The 20,956-nt window shown below is 42.4% G+C and overlaps 3 protein-coding genes across 3 annotated transcripts in view; 1 reads left to right on the forward strand and 2 right to left on the reverse strand.

Annotated features, from left to right (window-relative positions):
* Nucleotides 1-4,934: 4,934 nt before the first annotated feature.
* On the reverse strand, nucleotides 4,935-7,774 carry zar1 (zygote arrest 1). The gene is made up of 3 exons (XM_070863052.1): nucleotides 7,025-7,774; nucleotides 5,318-5,410; nucleotides 4,935-5,078 (listed from the first exon to the last, which is right to left on the reverse strand). The coding sequence occupies exons 1-3, from the start codon at nucleotides 7,760-7,762 to the stop codon at nucleotides 4,935-4,937; spliced, it is 975 nt and encodes a 324-aa protein (XP_070719153.1). The 5' UTR covers nucleotides 7,763-7,774.
* Nucleotides 7,775-8,384: 610 nt separating this feature from the next.
* Nucleotides 8,385-20,661, reverse strand: slc10a4 (solute carrier family 10 member 4). Its single transcript, XM_070860662.1, is given in 7 exon segments — nucleotides 8,385-8,459; nucleotides 8,461-8,857; nucleotides 19,736-19,784; nucleotides 19,787-19,947; nucleotides 20,437-20,494; nucleotides 20,497-20,559; nucleotides 20,562-20,661. Coding segments are annotated over 7 exon segments (903 nt in total).
* pglyrp5 (peptidoglycan recognition protein 5) overlaps nucleotides 17,698-20,956 on the forward strand; it is a 46,397-nt gene continuing 43,138 nt past the window's right edge. Inside the window, exon 1 of the mRNA XM_070863062.1 lies at nucleotides 17,698-17,795. The gene's annotated coding sequence lies outside the window, so the exon portion shown is untranslated. The remainder of the gene's footprint in view (nucleotides 17,796-20,956) is intronic.

The following is a 20,956-nucleotide window of genomic DNA, read 5'->3' on the forward strand; positions in this document are numbered from 1 at the left end:
CACTGGCAACATCTGGGTCATGTATTTTACATACGATCTACAACACAGAAACAGGCCATTCGGCCCAACCAGTCTATGCTGACGTTTATGCTCCACTCGAGCCTCCTCCAGTCTTTCCTCATCTAAATCTATCAGCATAACCCATCCCTTCTCCCTCAGATGCTTGTCTAGCGTCCCCTTAAATGCATCTACACTATTTGCTTCAACTACTCCCTGTCCAAATGAGTTCACTCAAATGAGTTCCACTTTCTTACCACTCTTTAGGGAATTCAGAAGAAACTTCTTTACCCAATGGATTTCTTGGTGACGATCTTATATCGATGGCCTCTAGTTATGCTCTTCACCACAAGTGGAAACATTCTCTCTGTATCCACTCTATCAAAACCTGTCATCATTTTAAAGACTTCTCTTTGGTCACTCCAGTCTTTTTGAGAAAAAAAAAGAGACCCAGCCTGTTCATCCTTTCCTGATATGTATACCCTCATTTCTGGAACCGTCCTTGTAAATCTTCTCTGCACCCTCTCCAGTGATTCTATATCCTTTTTATAATTATGGCAACCAGAACTGTATGCAGTTCTCTAGTGTTGTCTAACCAAGGTTCGATACTGGTTTAGCATAACTTCCCTACTTTTCAATTGTATACCTCTAGAAATAAGCCCTAGTGCTTGGTTTGCTTTTTTTTTTAAATAAATGGCCTTGCTAACCTGTATCGCAACTTTGTGATTTGTACTCTGATCCCTTTGTTCCTCTACCCATCCTAGACTCGTACCCTCCAAGTAACCTCCCTATTCTTTCTACCAAAATGTATTACCTCACATTTATCTGTGTTGAACTTCATTTGCCAACTATATGCCCATTCTGCAAGTTAATTAATGTCCTTCTGTAATTTGTTGCAGTCCTCCTTAGTATCAACTCTCTCCCTCCCCCCCAAATTTGGTGTCATCTGTAAATTTAGAAATTGTGTTTTTGATTCAAATGTAAATCATTTATATAAATTGTGAACAGTGGTCCCAGCACTGATCCTCGTGGAACATCACTACTCCCCTTATGCCACTGAACAGCTACCTTTTACCCCTACTCTCTGCTTTGTCTTACAGCCAGCTAGCGATCCATTCTGCTACTTGTTCCCCGACTCTGCATTCTCTGACCTTGTTCATAGTTATAGGGTACCTTATTGAAGGCCTTTTGAAAATCTAGTTAAATTACATCATCTGCATTACCATTGTCTACGTGCTTACCTCAAAATGAGGTGGTCAAGCAAGACTTCTGAAATCTATGCTGACTATTCATTATATTTTTGGTTTCAAGATGTTTTTCTATCTTCTTCAGTAGGGATTCCATTATTTGTCCTATCATCGATGTTAAGCTGACTGGTCTATAATTCCCTGGACATGTTCTAACCCCCAGTCCTCCGGTACTACACCTTTTTCTGATTAATTATTAAATGTGTAGTAATGTCTCTGCTATCTCTTCCCTAAATTACACAAGAAATAGGAGCAGTAGGTGGTCATACGGCCCTCGAGCTTGCTCCGCCATTTAATACAATCATAGCTGATCTGATCATGGACTTGGGTCCACTTCCCTGCCCACTCTCCATAACCCCTTATTGTTTGAATAAATTTAAAGAGAGTGTTTCTTAATGTTCCAGCTTCCACAGCACAGACAGCAAATTCCACAGATTTACAACCTTCAAGAAATTTCTACTCATCTCAGAATAAGGGGCTGCCCATTTAAAACTAGTCTCCCCCATCAGTGGAAACATCCTCTCTGCATCCATCTTGTCAAGCCCCCTCAACCTTATAAGTTTTGATAAGATTACCTCTCCTGAATTCCAATGAGTAGAGGCCCAACCTACTTGACCTTTCCTCAAGTCAACCCACTCATCTCCAGAATCAACCTCATGAACCTTCTCTGAACTGCCTCCAAAGCAAGTATATCCTTTCATAAATATGGAAACCAAAACTGCACACAGTATTCCAGGTGTGGCCTCACCAATACCCAGTATAACTGTAGCAAGACTTCCCTGCTTTTATACTCCATCCCCTTTGCAATAAAGGCCAACATTCCATTGGCCTTCCTGATCACTTGCTGTACCTGCATACTAACCTTGTGTTTCTCATGCACAAGTACCCCTAGGTCCTGCAGCACTTTGCAATCTTTCTCCATTTAAATAATAACTTGCTCTTTGATTTTTTTTTTCTGCCAAAGTGCATGAGCTCACACTTTCCAACATTATATTCCAACTGCCAAATCCTTGCCCACTCACAGCCTGTCTATGTCCTTTTGCAGATTGTGGCCTTCTCACATTGCTTTTCCTCCCATTTTTGTATAGTCAGCAAACTTGGCTATGTTACACTCAGTCCCTTCTTCCAAGTCATTTATATAGATTGTAAATAGTTGAGGTCCCAGCACCGATCCCTGCGGCACCACACTGGTTACTGATTGCCAACCCAAGAATGAACCATTTATCCCTACTCAGTTTGTTAGCCAATCTTCTATCCATACTATTACCCCCAATCCCATGAACTTGTGCAGTAACCTTTTATGTGGCACCTTGTCAAATGCCCACTGGTTCCCCTTTATTCACCTTGTTCGTTACATCCTTAAAGAATTCTAGCAAATTTGTCAAACATTACTTCCTCTTCATAATTCCATGTTGACTGTCTGACCAAATTTTGCTTTTCCAAATGTCCTGCTACTGCTTCTTTAATAATGGACTTCAACATCTTCCCAAATCACAGATGTTAAGCTAATTGGGCTATAGTTTCCTACTTTTTGTCTGCCTCTCTTTAAAATAGGGGTATTACATTTGCAGTTTTCCAATCTGCTGGGACCTCCCCAGAATCCAGGGAATTTTGGTAAATCTTTTGCAATGCATGGATGCAATCCATCCAGACCAGGGGTTTTATTGAGAGTTTGATTAGTTTAATATATCCCTCTATTTTAAATGCACTTATCTTGTTACTAATCATCATCCAATGTCATGTCCACCTGTTCTATTTCCTTGGTAAATACTAAAGGAAAATTAATATTTCTGCCATCTCTATAATTACCAGTGGTATTATCCTGTCCATCCCTTAATGGCCCTATTCCCATCCCAACTTTAAAAAATACATTGATGTGCCTGTTAAAACAATTGTTTTATGTTCCGAGATCATTTAATTTGCGTTCCGCTTTGCCTTACTAATTGTTTGATTTCTAATCCTTTCATATTCTCCTTTATCATGCACTCCCCTGCTGTTTATGTACTTAATGTATACTTCTTTCCTTACCCTCAATTGTTCCCCTTATGGCTTTATTCATCTGTGGAGTCTGTGTTTAGTTTGTTTATTCCTTTCAGCAGAATATATTGTTCTTGCACTCTGTTGAACACAGTTTTAAAATATTTCCCATTGCAGTTCTACAGCATTTTCCCAAGTTCTATTCTCAGCCCTTCAAAAAATCAGCTTTTCTCCAATCTATTACCCTGGTTATCATACTTACATCCTTCACAATCAAAGCGTATTATATTATGGTCACTGTTGCCTAGATGTTCCCCAACTTTTACTTCTCATCTGCTCTGGTTCATTGCCCCTTACTAGATCCAATAGTGAATCATCACTTATTGGGCTTTTTACATATTGGGGTAGGAAGGAGTCCTGTACACATTGCAGGAACTCATTCTCTTTACCTACTTGTTAAGTCCAATTGATATTGGGGTAGTTGAAACCCATGATTATATTTTTAATAGAACACTCATTTCCCCAATTTATCTACACATTTCTTCCTCTACCTCCCTTCCACTATTAGATGGTCTGTAGACTACACCCAACACATTAATCCTTTATCTCTATATGGATTCTATTTTTGTCTTGCTGATAACGGAGTCACTTTTCTACGGCCATTATCTCCACGTACAGCTACTCCACCTCCCCTCTATCTTTTGTAAATACATTATGCCCTGCAATGTTTAATTTCCAGTAGCCACATTTTAGTAATGCTTCACACAAGGGTTCATAGTCAGATAGTGGCCATGTACAATGAAGCCAAATTCAGTCACATCTTCTGCCATATACCCTGCACTTTGGAACTATAACTATTCATGCCCAATGCATTCAAGTCACCTACACAAAGCTGGACTGATGAAACCGTGGTTCATCTACCCATATGTTACTCTGCCAGTGCTTTCACATATGGAATGGACTACTGCTAAGGAATCTTATTTTCCTATTTGAGGAGGCTGAACAAGTGTTTAGTAGCAGCAAAAAAGTACAACAGAATGCAAGGTTTTCAATAGTGTGTAAACTCCGGATTTTACTGCTACCCAAATTTAATGATCTCCAGCTGGTGATCTTTCAAAGTGAAAGAGGATTGGCTATTGGAAAATATTAAAGTTTAGAGGGTGGACTCACTTTCCCCTGCAACTTAAACCATTGGTTGGCCCACAGATCAACTTTCTACCTCCTAAAGCTGGGACAGTGGCAAATTGAACATATTCCTTTAGATGAACCAACAGACACCCAGCGAACAGGAGGAACCCCACTAGGGTTTGACTGCTTCATAGTTCTGACGCCCATTAAGTTCCAAATTTAAGTTTCTGAACCTGTCGAAGGTTAGAGTTTTACTACCGGTGATTATAGTTCCCGTCTTGACTATGGATGCAATTTGAGTAGTCAAAGTCGCAGATGTTAACAGAAACTAGAACATTTCCACCAAATGCTCAACCCAAGGCTGTTCAATAATTCGTTGCATTTTAATCTAGACACTGCAAACGGATCTATAGGTAATGCCCGATTTCAAGTGACGGCAAGAGACAGTTGACGTGCTTTTTTAACATACTTTATTTTCTTCAGCTTTGTTCGATCGTTTAAAGAAACCAAAAAAGACAAAATAAAGTAGCTTCCTGCGTTCCATTAACTTTTGAGTCCTAGCAGGAATCAACGCTACAATGCAAATCAAATGATGTATTTGAAGCTGAAAGTGCTGTCACAGGAGAGCCGTTTGCCTTTGCATCTCCCACACAGATCCTGGCGATGTGGTCTTTTTGGGTCAACGTGGCGCATTTTGATGGGACATGTACATCTCGTCTGTTTGCAGGTCTGATGGGCAGGAAAAAACAAGGCTCACTGTACGGATGCTGGATACTCCTCAAACTTCTACACAGGTTGTGTGCTTCCTGCGCTACTTACTTGACAGGTGATGTCCTCGACACGGTAAGGGTTATAGGCCTTCTCGCAGGTTCTGCAAAACTGCTTAAAGTAGACCTGTCGGACGAGGAGATTCGTGATGCAGACGATTCTCATGAGATTACATATAAAAATATTATTTTTACACTTGCCTTGTTCGTGCCTTGTACACACCAAACGTAAGCACTCTCCCAGCGAGCATTACAATCTTTGCAATGGAAGTATCCGTACTTCTGCTCCAGGAACTAAAGCGAAAGTAAAAGCGTTTAGGACTCAACAATCCAAACACCAGGTGGGAAATTGCACGGTTGTCGACCCGATGGAGGAGATGCTCATTAATACACAACCCCCAAGCAGTCACTATACAAATAGTAAGATTTTCCCCGTGTACATTTTAAAATCCTCTTCAAGGGTCCGAATGGAGCTGCAATTAATCCAGGTTTGTACAAGAGAGGTTCTTAATTTTCTATTAGTGGAAGGTGTGCGATCGTTTCATAGTAGCTGCTGAAGCTGACCCCGTCAATGATGGCATGGGTCCCTATTCAGCATCATGTAACAAGACAACTTTTACTGGTGCTACCTGTGCCCAACCAGGGCTTAAACTGGGGCTTGGAATTTCCCCGGGGCTCCTCCATCTCCAGCCAAAGTGCTCCGGTGTTCCCAATTGTTTAATGGCAAATGGTAATCATAGAAAAGGGAGGGGAGAAAGTAGGGCTTGCGGATTAAGGTAGCTCAATTAGTGACAAGATTGACCAATCATTGATGCCGGGGGTGCGGCCAGCCTCGTTACTGGAACTTTAATCCTGCCAAGGTCTCGAAAACGGGCAGAGTGCTTCTGGGTGACTAACAGCAAGTATCAAAGTGCCTTGTGCTACTGGTTAAACTACAACTCTTTGGGGTGGGGGGTGTGGTGGGACAAAATACGTTAAATCAAGTGCCCCCCGATCTGGGGGACACTCCAGACACTTAACTGCCCCTTTTTTTTAAGTTAGTTTTTTTTTGTGTTTTTTTTTGGGGGGGGGGGGCATTAAAACCATATATTTTACAAGTGCCCCCTATAAAAGGGGAGGGGGACACACAAAATCCAGCAATTAAAACACATATAAAATCAAATTAAAATTTGGTTGCCGGGGGTGACAATGCACTCCAGTCCCTCCGGCGCCCACCTCTCGCGGAAGGCCGCGAACGTACCGGTGGACCCAGCGTGCTCCACTGGTTAAACTACAGCAGTATTCACGTACCACCAGCTTGCACTTCTCTGGACAGATTAGTGGGTCAAATCAATACAAAAAAAATGGGCGCTCCTCACACGAAAAGCCATTTAGATTGGTCAATAGTTTGCTTTGGAGACTGAGGGGGGGGGGGGGGAAAGAGATATTACGCGAATACATATATCCCACTTCAATGGCTTGCAGTTAATTACTGTCATAACATGGGGAATTTTACATATCTGCATCAAAAATCAGGATCAGTGTTAATGTCCTGATATCTATGTCGCTCGATGTCAAATGGTGTTCGCTAACACTCGAAATGCCGAGACACATTTTACGACATGAAAGAAATTCATTTCTATAGCGCCTTTCACGACCACCGGACGGCTCAAAGCACTTTACAGTGGTCACTATTGTAATGTAGGAAACAATAAAAAGGCGCTATATAAACAAGTTGTAAGATCCACTATAAACCCATTGGCGATTTAAATTGGAAATTCATTTTCAACAAACTTCACTGGAATACATTGCCAATGGTCCTTCCCGTTTATTACGCCATAGCAATTAGACGGCAATGAAATGGACGTTATGTAATTTAGTACTCGAACATGTGGGCGGTTTCAAACTTCGGGGAAAGTACGTTCTCACCTGAAATCTCAAGCGTTTCTCGTTTTTGGCGGTGTTGGCGGTCGGGGTTTCGGTGTCTTGCGCTTTCTCATCTATCACTGTACCTTCAGGCTGGTCAGCAGTTGTCCCACCTTGATCATCCACGGTTGCAGTTCCTTTCTCCTCAGATTCCTCAACAGGCTCGGATGCGGTTTCCTCCTTTATAGCTTTCTCCACTTCAGGCTCGCTCTTTTCTTCCTGGAGAGGTTTCTCTTGTGATTCTTTGGAATTTTGTTTTGCAGCATCCCGATCTCCCCGATAGAGGAAGGTATTTAGATTGGGTGACACGATAGGAGAGTAGATGGCCATGGTCCTCCGGAAGCGAACATTCTTGGGCATACTGGCCGGGCTCCCTTGGACTTGGTTCTGTGAAGCCCGGCGCTTGAATGCACCTTTCCGCCTCATAGTCAACATCAGGAGTGTCCTGGGACCCAAAGAACATTGCACAGACGCATCGGTTTTGGGGTTAACCTGGACTCCAACATCTTTCGTGTTAGCTTTTCTCACTCTTGGGGTTAGGTTTGGGTTCACTTGAGACAATATGGCTTTGAGCTGAGCTCGTTGATAGTTGTCGAAGTATTCGCCAGGGTCTCCATAATTGCTCAAGTAATTCCTCTGTCTCCAACTAGAACCTTTTGGTCGGTTACTTATGTATTGGTAAGAATAAGGATTATACGGTGAATAAATATAATCAAACACATCTTCACCGAGGGTAGCCATAGTTTTAGGCTGGGGTACCATACCCGTTGCTTTATTTAAATAGTCCACCCAACCAGTCAATTGCGAAGTTCCTGCTGGTTAAATCTATTAAAATCAATTTGTTTAACAAGCTCCACTCACAGCTTTTGGGAAACTTTTATTAGCAATGAGCGAACAAAACATTACAATTAGAATGGAAACACCTCTGAATGATACAGTATAACTTCCTGTGGCTCAGAAAATTCTAGAGAAAATTATATTCAGAAATATTGTATATTCATGAAACACCAACACGTTTTAGGTTACCAGCTAGTGTATATCGACACACAGCTCTGTCTTGGAGGATCACTATTCTTGACATGTTGAAGATTATCAGAATTTACACCGCCCAGCGGATTACAAACTAGTTAACATTTTTACACAAACTGCTCATTAAATCACTTTCATTAATTTTGAAATTCATCAATTATACTCATTCCTCAAAACACGAAACACTGGATTGCACAGAGCACGTGAAAACGCGGATTACCCCATTAAAGGGTTTATTGGCCAACAGCCGTCAATCATTGAGCTTTTGTTAGCCCATTTTATTGCAGTCGTGTTTTACATTTGCGGAGTAGGTTCCATCATAATGGCGTGTTACTCACTCACACTCAGCTCTATAGGCGGAATCACTAATCTCTTCCTCCTTGAGTTACTTATAAGAAATGTCCGTGTCATTTATCCTGGTCTGGCGGTTCCTGCTTGTGTAACACGTCTCTTCTGAAGATTTTATATCCCAAAACAAAAAGGGCAGCTTCTGTAACTTGGAATAAAGCGTAGAGCAGAGGGAAGATGTAGATACTGCCAATTATACGGGGAAGGAAGGCTAATTACAGGATGGATGTACAGAGTTGGACATTTTGACATCCAGTTTCCAAAGAAACTGTCCTTTTGCAATAAGGAGGCAGGTTGAAGAGAGTGCCCAGACCATAACCAGCAGCATATCCAGCGAGCGGCATCAGCAGAGCCACAATGTACACAGAGGCTGGGATAGTGGCTAGAAGATCAGGTCCCAGCATGGTGCCAGTGAGGGTGAAGAGGATTATTAGAGTAACCATCAAGAACCATAAGGAACCTTAGACAAGGAATATTTTTTTTTTATAAAAAGGACATTTTTTCACCATGTGTTAATTCTATTTCTATTAATTAGTTTGAATATTTTCACGTCCCATTTTCTAAAAAAAATACCAAGTTGTGTATATTTGGACTCGATGTAAGTTTGGCATGAATGTTCCAATATGTTGTTTGAGGGACGTTAACAGCCTACTCAATATGGTTGTAAAATGATGATGTAGGTGGGTAGTTCCTTATCAGCAGTAACAAAGAAACATAGAAACATAGAAAATAGGTGCAAGAGTAGGCCATTCGGCCCTTTGAGCCTGCACCACCATTTAATATAATCATGGCTGATCATGCAACTTCAGTACTCCATTCCTGCTTTCTCTCCATACCCCTTGATCCCTTTAGCCATAAGGATCACATCTAACTCCCTTTTGAATTTATCTAACGAACTGGCCTCAACAACTTTCTATGGTAGAGAATTCCACACGTTCACAATTCTCTGAGTGAAGAAGTTTCTCCTCATCTCAGTCCTAAATGGCTTACCCCTTATCCTTAGACTGTGACCCCTGGTTCTGCACTTCCCCAATAGCAGGAACATTCTTCCTGCATCATGGACAAGGGAGAACCAGTTGATGTGGTATATTTGGACTTTCAGAAGGCTTTCGACAAGATCCCACACAAGAGATTAATGTGCAAAGTTAAAGCACATGGGATTGGGGGTAGTGTGCTGACATGGATTGAGAACTGGTTGTCAGACAGGAAGCAAAGAGTAGGAGTAAATGGGGACTTTTCAGAATGGCAGGCAGTGACTAGTGGGGTACCGCAAGGTTCTGTGCTGGGGCCCCAGCTGTTTACACTGTATATTAATGATTTAGACGAGGGGATTAAATGTAGTATCTCCAAATTTGCGGATGACACTAAGTTGGGTGGCAGTGTGAGCTGCGAGGAGGATGCTATGAGGCTGCAGAGCGACTTGGATAGGTTAGATGAGTGGGCAAATGCATGGCAGATGAAGTATAATGTGGATAAATGTGAGGTTATCCACTTTGGTGGTAAAAACAGAGAGACAGACTATTATCTGAATGGTGACAGATTAGGAAAAGGGGGGGTGCAACGAGACCTGGGTGTCATGGTACATCAGTCATTGAAGGTTGGCATACAGGTACAGCAGGCGGTTAAGAAAGCAAATGGCATGTTGGCCTTCATAGCAAGGGGATTTGAGTACAGGGGCAGGGAGGTGTTGCTACAGTTGTACAGGGCCTTGGTGAGGCCACACCTGGAGTATTGTGTACAGTTTTGGTCTCCTAACCTGAGGAAGGACATTCTTGCTATTGAGGGAGTGCAGCGAAGGTTCACCAGACTGATTCCCAGGATGGCGGGACTGACCTATCAAGAAAGACTGGATCAACTGGGCTTGTATTCACTGGAGTTCAGAAGAATGAGAGGGGACCTCATAGAAATGTTTAAAATTCTGATGGGGTTAGACAGGTTAGATGCAGGAAGAATGTTCCCAATGTTGGGGAAGTCCAGAACCAGGGGATACAGTCTAAGGATAAGGGGTAAGCCATTTAGGACCGAGATGAGGAGGAATTTCTTCACCCAGAGAGTGGTGAACCTGTGGAATTCTCTACCACAGAAAGTTGTTGAGGCCAATTCACTAAATATATTCAAAAAGGAGTTAGATGAAGTCCTTACTACTTGGGGAATCAAGGGGTATGGTGAGAAAGCAGGAATGGGATACTGAAGTTGCATGTTCAGCCATGAACTCATTGAATGGCGGTGCAGTCTAGAAGGGCCGAATGGCCTACTCCTGCACCTATTTTCTATGTTTCTTTCTATCTAACCTGTCCAATCCCTTCAGAATTTTAAGTTTCTATGAGATCCCCTCTCATTCTTCTAAATTCCAATGAATATAAGCCGAGTCGATCCAGTCTTTCTTCATATGTCAGTCCTGCCATCCCGGGAATCAGTCTGGTGAACCTTCGCTGCACTCCCTCAATAGCAAGAATGTCCTTCCTCAGATTAAGAGACCAAAACTGCACACAATATTCAAGGTGTGGTCTCACCAAGGACCTGTACAGCTGCAGTAAGACCTCCCTGCTCCTATACTCAAATCCTCTCGCTATGAAGACCAGCATGCCATTTGCCTTCTTTACTGCCTGCTGTACCTGCATGCCTACCTTGAATGACTGATGTACCACAACACCCAGGTCTCGTTGCACCTCCCCTTTTACTAATCTGTCACCATTCAGATAATAATCTGCTTTCCTGTTTTTGCAACCAAAGTGGATAACCTCACACTTATCCACATTATACTGCATCTGTCCATGCATTTGTCCATTCACCTAACCTGTCCAAGCCCCCCTGCAGCCCCCTAGCATCCTCCTCGCAGCTCACACTGCCACCCAGCTTGGTGTCATCTGCAAACTTGAAGATATTACATTCAATTCCTTTGTCTAAATCATTAATGTATATTGTAAATAGCTGGGGTCCCAGCACTGAGCCCTGTGGCACCCTACCAGTCACTGCCTGCCATTCTGAAAAGGACCCGTTTATTCCTACTCTTTGCTTTTGTCTGCCAACCAGTTCCCTATCCAAGTCAATACATTACCCCCAATACCATGTGCCTTAATTTTGCACACTAATCCCTTGTGTGGGACCTTGTCAAAAGCCTTTTGAAAGTCCAAATACACCACATCCACTGGTTCTCCCTTATCCACTCTACTAGTTACATCCTCAAAAAATTCTGGAAGATTTGTCAAGCATGATTTCCCTTTCATAAATCCATGCTGACTTGGACCGATCCTGTCACTGCTTTCCAAATGCACTGCTATTACATCTTTAATAATTGATTCCAACATTTTCCCTACTACCGATGTCAGGCTAACTCGTCTCTCTCCCTCCTTTTTAAAAAAGTGGCATTACATTAGCTACCCTCCAATCCATAGGAACTGAACCAGAGTCTATTGACTGTTGGAAAATGACTACCAATGCATCCACTATTTCTAGGGCCACTTCCTTAAGTACTATAGGATGCAGACTATCAGGCCCTGGTGATTTGTCGGCCTTCAGTCCCTTCAATTTCCCTAACACCATTTCCTGACTAATAAGGATTTCCCTCAGTTCCCCCTTCTCGCTAGACCCTCGGTCCCCTGGTATTTTCGGGAGGTTATTCGTGTCTTCCTTAGTGAAGACAGAACCAAAGTATTTGTTCAATTGGTCTGCCATTTCCTTGTTCCCCATTATGAATTCCCCTGATTCTGACTGCAAGGGACCTACATTAGTCTTCACTAATCTTTTTCTCTTCACATATCTATAGAAGATTTTATGTTCCCTGCAAGCTTACTCTCATACTCTATTTTTCCCCTCCTAATTAAACCCTTAGTCCTCCTCTGCTGATTTCTAAATTTCTCCCAGTCCTCAGGTTTGCTACTTTTTCTGGCCAATTTATATGCCTCTTCCTTGGATTTAACACTTTCCCTAATTTCCCTTGTTAGCCACGGTTGAGCCACCTTCCCCTTTTTACTCTTATGCCCCAGAATTCACAGTAGTAATGTCAGCTCCAAGAAATTTTCTGGATGATGAACGCAGAGTTATATAGGGTAACTCTCTGAGAATGTCAAACAAGAAACAATATATATCTACATCAGGATAGGGTTTCAACCGATGGTTCAGGAAATTCTAAATTTACATTATTTATAAAAAGAAAAAAACTGTAAAAGCTCAAAATCTGAGCAAAGATGCACACCTGAAACATTAAACTCGGAGGAAAAATAAATTAATCCATTTCAGTGGAAAGGATTACAGCAAACTACACTGGTGGGGTAAAGCTAACACCAGGGGTGAGCGAGAATCTGCCAGGTACAGTAATAAGGATATGTGAAAAGGGGGGATTTTAAAATAAAACTTATTTCAAAATCTGAGTGAGTAAACATAATGTAGGATTGATTCAAGTGAAGCCACACGAGGCAATGCACATCTTGATTTGGTAATGGTGAGTGACCCAGATAACATATTATGCAGGCAAGGGGAGTTCTAGATGGATGATACCAATCACAGAATAAAGTTCAATAGGATTTGGAATACATTAATACCAAGGACCAACAATCAGGCTTGCAATTTTAAAAAACCCAACTTCAAGAGAATGAGTGAAGTACCTAAACAAATAATGGAAATTGTTTAACAACACTTCAGCTGAGGATAGATCAAAAATCAAATGGGGGTGCTTTTCAGTTTGTGTGCTCACAGTCATTTTACTATTGAGGAAGGAGGGGAGGTTGGAAAATCCAGCAGCTTCTCTGTGGAGCCAAGCATAAATAGACCATTAAAGCGGAAGGAGGCAGTCTTTGGGAAGGGAGAAATAAAGGAACTGGCAGTGGATAGAAGATTTTTGTGGGGCCAGGAAGAGCATTCGTAGTACCTGAAAATTGCATCAGATACTGCTCACCTGTTTACCGGCCTGTTCCATAATTGCGGTGATCTGGAGGAATTCTGATCCTGTCCTGGAATTATCTGAACTTTATAGCCCTAACTTAATGATCATGATAAAATGGGACTGTTTGTTATGGTTAAAACCCAGCACAGATCTCCAAACATTGCCCTTACACTGGGACTTTTGAGGTTATGATTTCATAGAATCATAGAAAATTACGACACAGAAGGAGGCCATGTGGCCCATCGTGTCCATGCAGGCCGAAAAAGAGTTACCCAGCCTAATCTCATCTTCCAGCACTAGGTTACGGCTCTTTAAGTGTACATCCAAGACCCTTTTAAATGTGATGAGGGTTTCTGCCTTTACAACCATTTGAGGCAGTGAGTTCCAGACTCCCACTTTTCTGCCCAACTGACCAGTTCATCAATATCTTCCTGCAGTCTAGAGCTTTCCTCCTCACTGTCAACCACACGGCCAATCTTTGTATCAACTGAAAAGTATTTATCATGCCCCCTATATTTAAGTCCAAATCATTATTGTATACTACAAAAAGTAAGGGACCAAGTACTGAGCCCTGTGGAACCCAACTGGAAACAGCCTTCCAGTCACAAAAACTTCCCTTAACCATTGCCCTTTGCTTCCTGCCACTGAGGTGAAGCAATGTTTCCTCATCTCCCCTCTAATCCTTCTACCAACTACTTTAAATCTATGCCCCCTGGTTATTTGACCCCTCTGCTAAGGGAAATAGGTCCTTCATATCCACTCTATCTAAACCCCTCAAAATTTTATATACCTCAATTAAATCTCCCCTTAGCCCAATCTGTTCCAAGGAAAACATTCTCAGCCTATCCAATCTTTCCTCATAGCTAAAGTTTTCCAGTCCTGGTAACATCGTAAATCTCCTCTGCACACTTTCTAGTGCAATCACATCCTTCCTGTAATGTGGTGACTAAAACTGCACGCAGTACTCAAGCTATGGCCCAACTAGTTTTGTATACAGTTCTAGCATAACTTCCCTGCTCTTGTATTCTATGCCTCGGCTAATAAAGGAAAGCATTCCGTATGCCTTTTTAACTACCTTATCAACCTGTCCTGCTACCTTTAAATATCTGTACATAAGAACATAAGAAAATAAGAAATAGGAACAGGAGTAGGCCATACGGCCCCTCGAGCCTGCTCCACTATTCAATAAAATCATGGCTGATCTGATCATGGACTCAGCTCCACTTCCCTGCCCGCTCCCCATAACCCTTTATCTCCTTATCATTTAAGAAACTGTCTTAAACTGTGTTAAATTTATTCAATGTCCCAGCTTCCACAGCTCTCTGAGGCAGTGAATTCCACAGACTTACAACCCTCTGAGAGAAGAAATTTCTCCTCATTTCTGTTTTAAGTGGGTGGCCCTTATTCTAAGTTCATGCCCTCTAGTTCTAGTCTCCCCCATCAGTGGAAACATCCTCTCTACATCCATCTTGTCAAGCCCCCTCATAATCTTATACGTTTTGATAAGATCACCTCTCATTCTTCTGAATTCCAATGAGTAGAGGCCCAACCTACTCAACCTTTCCTCATAAGTCAACCCCCTCATCTCCGGAATCAACCTAGTGAACCTTCTCTGAACTGCCTCCAAAGCAAGTATATCCTTTCATAAAAATGGAAACCAAAACTGCACACAGTATTCCAGGTGTGGCCTCACCAATGCCCTGTATAACTGTAGCAAGACTTCTCTGCTTTTATACTCCATCCCCTTTGCAGTAAAGTCCAACATTCCATTGGCCTTCCTGATCACTTGCTGTACCTGCATACTATCCTTTTGTGTTTCATGCACAAGTACCCCCAGGTCCCGCTGTACTGCAGCACTTTGCAATCTTTCTCCATTTAAATAATAACTTGCTCTTTGATTTTTTTCTACCAAAGTGCATGACCTCACACTTTCCAACATTATACTCCATCTACCAAACTTTTGCCCACTCACTTAGCCTGTCTATGTCCTTTTGCAGATTTTTTGTGTCCTCACACATTGCTTTTCCTCCCATCTTTGTATCGTCAGCAAACTTGGCTACGTTACACTCAGTCCCTTTTTCCAAGTCATTAATATAGGTTGTAAATAGTTGGGGTCCCAGCATTGATCCCTGTGGCACCCCACTAGTTACTGGTCTGTAGACATATGAGCCAAAGTCCCTCTGTTCCACCACACCTCTCAGTATCCTCCCATTTATTGTGGATTCCCTTGTTTTGTTGCTCCTCTCCAAATGCATTACCTCACACTTTTCCGGATTGAATTCCATTTGCCACTTTTATGTCCAAGTGACCAGTTCATCGATATCTTCCCGCAGTCTAGAGCTTTCCTCCTCACTGTCAACCACATGGCCAATTTTTGTATCATCTGCAAATTTCTTTATCATGCTCCCTACATTTAAGTCTAAAAATTGGAAAACGGCAAATGTAATGCCCCTATTTAAAAAAGGAGGCAGACAAAAAGCAGGAAACTACAGACCAGTTAGCCTAACATCTGTGGTTGGAAAAATGCTGGAGTCCATTAATAAAGAAGCAGTAGCAGGGCATTTGGAAAAGCATAATTCAGTCAGGCAGAGTCAGCATGGATTTATGAAGAAGTTACGTTTGACAAATTTGCTGGAATTCTTTGAGGATGTAACGAGCAGGGTGGATAAAGGGGAACCAGTGGATTTGGTGTTTTTGGACTTCCAGAAGGTATTTGATAAGGTGCCACATAAAAAGTTACTGCACAAGATAAAAGTTAACGGGTTGGGGGTAATATATTAGCATGGATAGAAGATTGGCTAACTAACAGAAAACAGAGAGTCGGGATAAATGGTTCATTCTCGGGTTGGCAACCAGTAACTAGTGGGGTGCCACAGGGATCAGTGCTGGAACCCTAACTATTTACAATCTATATTAATGACTTGGATGAAGGGACCGAGTGTAACGTAGCCAAGTTTGCTAATGATAAAAGATGGGAGGAAAAGCAATGTGTAAGGAAGACACAAAAAATCTGCAAAAGGACATAGACAGGCTAAGTGAGTGGGCAAAAGTTTGGCAGATGGAGTATAATTTTGGAAAGTGTGAGGTTATGCACTTTGACACAAAAAATCAAAGAGCAAGTTATTATTTAAATGGAGAAAGATTGCAAAGTGCTCCAGTACAGTGGGACCTGGGGAGTCCTGGTGCATGAAACACAAAAGGTTAATATGCAGGTACAGCACGTGATCAGGAAGGCCAATTAAATATTGGACTTTATTGCAAAGGGGATGGAGTATAAAAGCAGTGAAGTCTTGCTACAGTTATACAGGGTATTGGTGAGGCCACACCTGGAATACTGCATACAGTTTTGGTTTCCATATTTAAGAAAGGATATACTTGCTTCGGAGGCAGTTCAGAGAAGGTTCACAAGGTTGATTCCGGAGATGAGGGGGTTGACTTATGAGGAAAGGTTGAGTAGGTTGGGCCTCTAATCATTGGAATTCAGAAGAATGAGAGGTGATCTTATCAAAACGTATAAGATTATGAGGGGGCTTAACAAGGTGGATGCAGAGAGGATGTTTCCACTGATAGGGGAGACTAGAACTAGGAAGCATAAAACTGAGATGAGGAGGAATTTCCTCTCTCAGAGGGTTATAAATCTGTGGAATTTGTTGCATCAGAGAGCCGTGGAAGCTGGGTCATTGAATAAATTTAAGACAGAGATAGACAGTTTCTTAACCAATAAGGGATAGGGGTTATGGGAGTGGGCAGGGAAGTGGACCTGAGTCCATGATCGGATCAGCCATGATCCAATCATGGGCATACATATTAAGCGGTAGGCGACTTAATAGTGTAGATGAACGAAGGGACCTTGGAGTGCTCGTCCACAGATTCCTGAAATTAGCAGGGCAGGTGGAGAAGGTGGTTAAGAAGGCATACAGAATGCTTGCCTTTATTGGCTGAGCAATAGAATATAAGAGCAGGGAGGTTATGCTTGAAATTGTATAATACTTTGATTAGGCCACAGATGGAGTATTGCGTGCAGTTCTGGTCACCATATTATAGGAAGGATGTGATTGCACTAGAGAGGGTGCAGAGGAGATTTAGTAGGATGCTGCCTGGAATGGAGAATCTTAGTTATGAGGACAGATTGGATAGGCTGGATTTGTTTTCATTGGAACAGAGGAGGTTGAGAGGAGACCTCATTGAGGTGTACAAAATATTGAGGGGCCTGGATATAGTGGAACAGGAACTAACAAAGATATAAAATTCCCAAATGGTATAGTCAAATAAACACTTCACAGTAACATTCAGAACTGAACCTTGCAATTGCAGAAGTTCTGTTTACCATAAGTGGAAGTAAAACGAAGAAGTTGATTGATTTAAAAGTCCCCAAACCAAGGTTTCACCCAAGTAGACATTTTACAGTTGGAGAACTTTGGGTTTTGGATCACAGTTGTAGTGTGCTGGCCTGAATATCTGATTTACTTTTTATTTCCAGTGATTTCTGGCAAGGATAACACTGCTCAAAGACATGTGAGTTGTTATGTATCTTTGTTTTCTGCAATACTTTTATATATAAATTATTAAGATAAGATATTGTTGTGAGATCTTTAACATCTACATGAATCACAGGAACAGATAGATGGTGCCTCAGTTTAACATTTTATCCAAAGGACAGCACCACCGACTGCACTGGAAGGTCAGCATAGATTATGTACACACATTGATAATGGGGCTTGAACCCACAACCATCTGAGTCAGAGGCAAGAGTGTCACCATCTGACCCAAACTGACTCATTTACTAGTACTGTATTGGTCTTTTTGGTATTTCACAATAGTGAGAGAAATAATAACATTACATTTAAAACTTTGCATGCATTTATATTGTTAAACTTCTACACAAAATAATTATGATTGTTTATACAGGTCAGATATGAAAGGTGTTAATACTGAATTACAGTTGTAGCCATTGAAATAATGTAAGATTATACTATCACTCTTGTGTTGATGCAAAGTGGTTTTGGATGCACATTGATGCAAATGTTGTATAATTTGGGAATTATATTCTGCAATGACTTCTTAACACACCCAAGGAAAGTGGGTATGAACCCTTCTCTAAGATGTTGTCTCATACTACTTGGGTTTCACACAAGGTGAGTATAACTCCAGTCAGGTGTGAAGACATTTTTTTAAAGGACTGTTGGATCCCCTAGTTATTTTATAAATCTAGTATGAAGTGTTTTAATATTATGACAAAGCAAATGGTATGGTCCACTCTTTAACAAATTAAGGATTAGCTTTTGAGGAGTAGAGTATTGCACTTTCATCCAAGCATGCATGTGCATAGTTCTCTTCTGGGATGCAGAGTGTGAGTGGCAACTGGCAGAATAACTTCAATTTTGCCAGCTGCACTTTGCAATCTATGGCCACTAGTGTCAGACCTGTAGTGCGGTATAAACACAGCCTACAGATTTGGATCGAAAAAGTAGTTCAATGGCAAAAGAACAGCCAACGGTAAACTGGGGGGCATTGATTTCCTCAATGGGTAAATATTAAGAATATATTGGATATACTTAATTTCAAAAGGGGAGTTGTTACTCGTTTTTAATAGCTGATTACCGCACAGGATTGGCACATCTAGTGTTGGGATGTGGCGTTATAATAATCTTCTTGTGATTAATTTGGTTGGATCCCACATCTCAGTAAAGAAACAATGCTGGAACACCCAGCAGGTCAGAACAGGCCAGTTAACATTTCGGGTGCGGATCCTAGTTTTTGAAGAAGGGTTAGCGCCCAAAACATTAACTGGTCTTCTCGCCACAGATGCTGCCTGATTTGCTGAGTGTTTCTAGCAGATTCTGATTTTTATTTCAGGTCTCCAGCATCTGTTGTTTTCATTCCTTTTGTTCTCAATGTTCAGCGCGTGAGCCCAGTTCCTTCGACAGAGCTGCAAGAGTCCAATTGTTATCGGGTCGATTTGCCCTGTTATTTGTGTTTTGCAAATCACACATGAAGAAACTGGAGCCTCGGTGCGTCAATTCCGATTGGCAATAAATTGAAAAGAAAAATCTATAAAAAAAAGCGAGCAAGGCCCAGTAAATCCGTTTATTTCTTTAGTTGATAAGGAAATAAATGACCGTGTAATTATGCTGGCTGGACGAATAGTGTCTGCTCGGGGTGAATTGATTATTTTCAATCTGGTATATCTGCAGGCATCCCAGACTGTGCATTTAAAATATATTGTATGCTTTTGCTAGTTTTACATGATCAAATCATCTTTACTGATCCGATTCATATTTGAATTTCATACAATTGACTACAATATGTGCTTCACTCAGAAGACAGAAACAGCTGCCCGATTCTTGACCTTAGCTGGTCTTCGTTGAGCAAACAAAAGTGAGGATGTTTGTAATCAGTGTCAGCAGGTTTACACAAGGGACAGACACTGCTCGCCCATCCATTCCGGTCACCTTACCTTCAGGAGAATGTCTGCGGCTCTCTTCTATCTGTATGTCATGAAGATCCCAGCCCTATCGGGATCAGAGTGCTGCACAGGGGGAGGGTTATCGCCCCAAAGGGAATGGGCTGAACGATAGGGGTGTTGATCCAGGCTCGGCTGTAAATCCACAGGCACAATGGCATCAGCAGCAGGGCCAGTAGTGTGGAGGAGATGGTCATGATTATACTGTAAAAAGGAAAGGACAAATAGATCAGAGCAAACTCTGCTGTCAGAGAGCCCAGCTCATTCCCTACTTCTACAGGACCATTGCCCACACAGCCTTTAGCCCGGGCTCCCGGCACAACAGCTTGGCTCGAGTTCTCGAGACCAGCTTCCAGTTACTGGGAGATAGCTGAGGTACCGGTTTGATACTGGGTTACCGATGGGACGTGAGCCCAGAGTCCGGCTGCTCATTGCCCGGGCTCGGCCACCTGCAGCCGGCTCCTCTCGCCCTCTGAGTCCGGCCCCGTACACCGCCCCGCTCGCCATTCCGCTCCTTATTGGAAGGTAGTCTTGGAGTGTTGTTAACTTTTCAGTTCGGTTGCTTTGGCTCAGTTTAATCCGAGCAATCTGATTAAAGGGAGTGGAATGTAATGTATGCAATGACCGGCTGACTCGCTACAGGCGAGTTAAGAGACCTCTCAGGCTGGCAACTATGCAGCGAGAGTTAGTTACCTGAGGTTTATTTGGCCGTTGACCAGCAGAGACATGATGTTGGAGAGATTCCCACCCGGCAGCAGCCACAGAGCAGCATGGCGATGGCAGACACTTCATTGAGAGAGAAGAGCAGGGCCAAGGGAAGGCCATCAAAGGCATGATGAGGAACTGCAGAACCCCCACCGGTCTCCTGAGGTGATCCCCAAGGTGGTTGATCTCCATCGTGCAGCTTAGGCCCAGCATGGTGAAGCACAGGATCGCCCCCACGGACACATTGAGGCGGTGGTTTAGGGCAGAGTCACAAAAAGGGGAGAGTTCACCAGAGTCGCTCAGAGTCGAAGCTTCTTGGGCCCAGAGGCTGGAGCCTTGCACAGTTGTCTGACCGGTGAAGCCTAGAGCAGTGCTGTTATAGAAGTCAGTGAAATTAGAAATATCTGGGAGGTCTAATGGGACCCAAGTAACATGTCCCACTGAAGTATGGTTCTCCATCTCGAGCAGCCCAGGCTCTGTCCGTGGCCTCTGTCTGTCTGGTTATAAT

Source organism: Pristiophorus japonicus, chromosome 2 (genome assembly GCF_044704955.1).
Source record: "Pristiophorus japonicus isolate sPriJap1 chromosome 2, sPriJap1.hap1, whole genome shotgun sequence".
Lineage (NCBI taxonomy): Eukaryota > Metazoa > Chordata > Chondrichthyes > Pristiophoridae > Pristiophorus > Pristiophorus japonicus.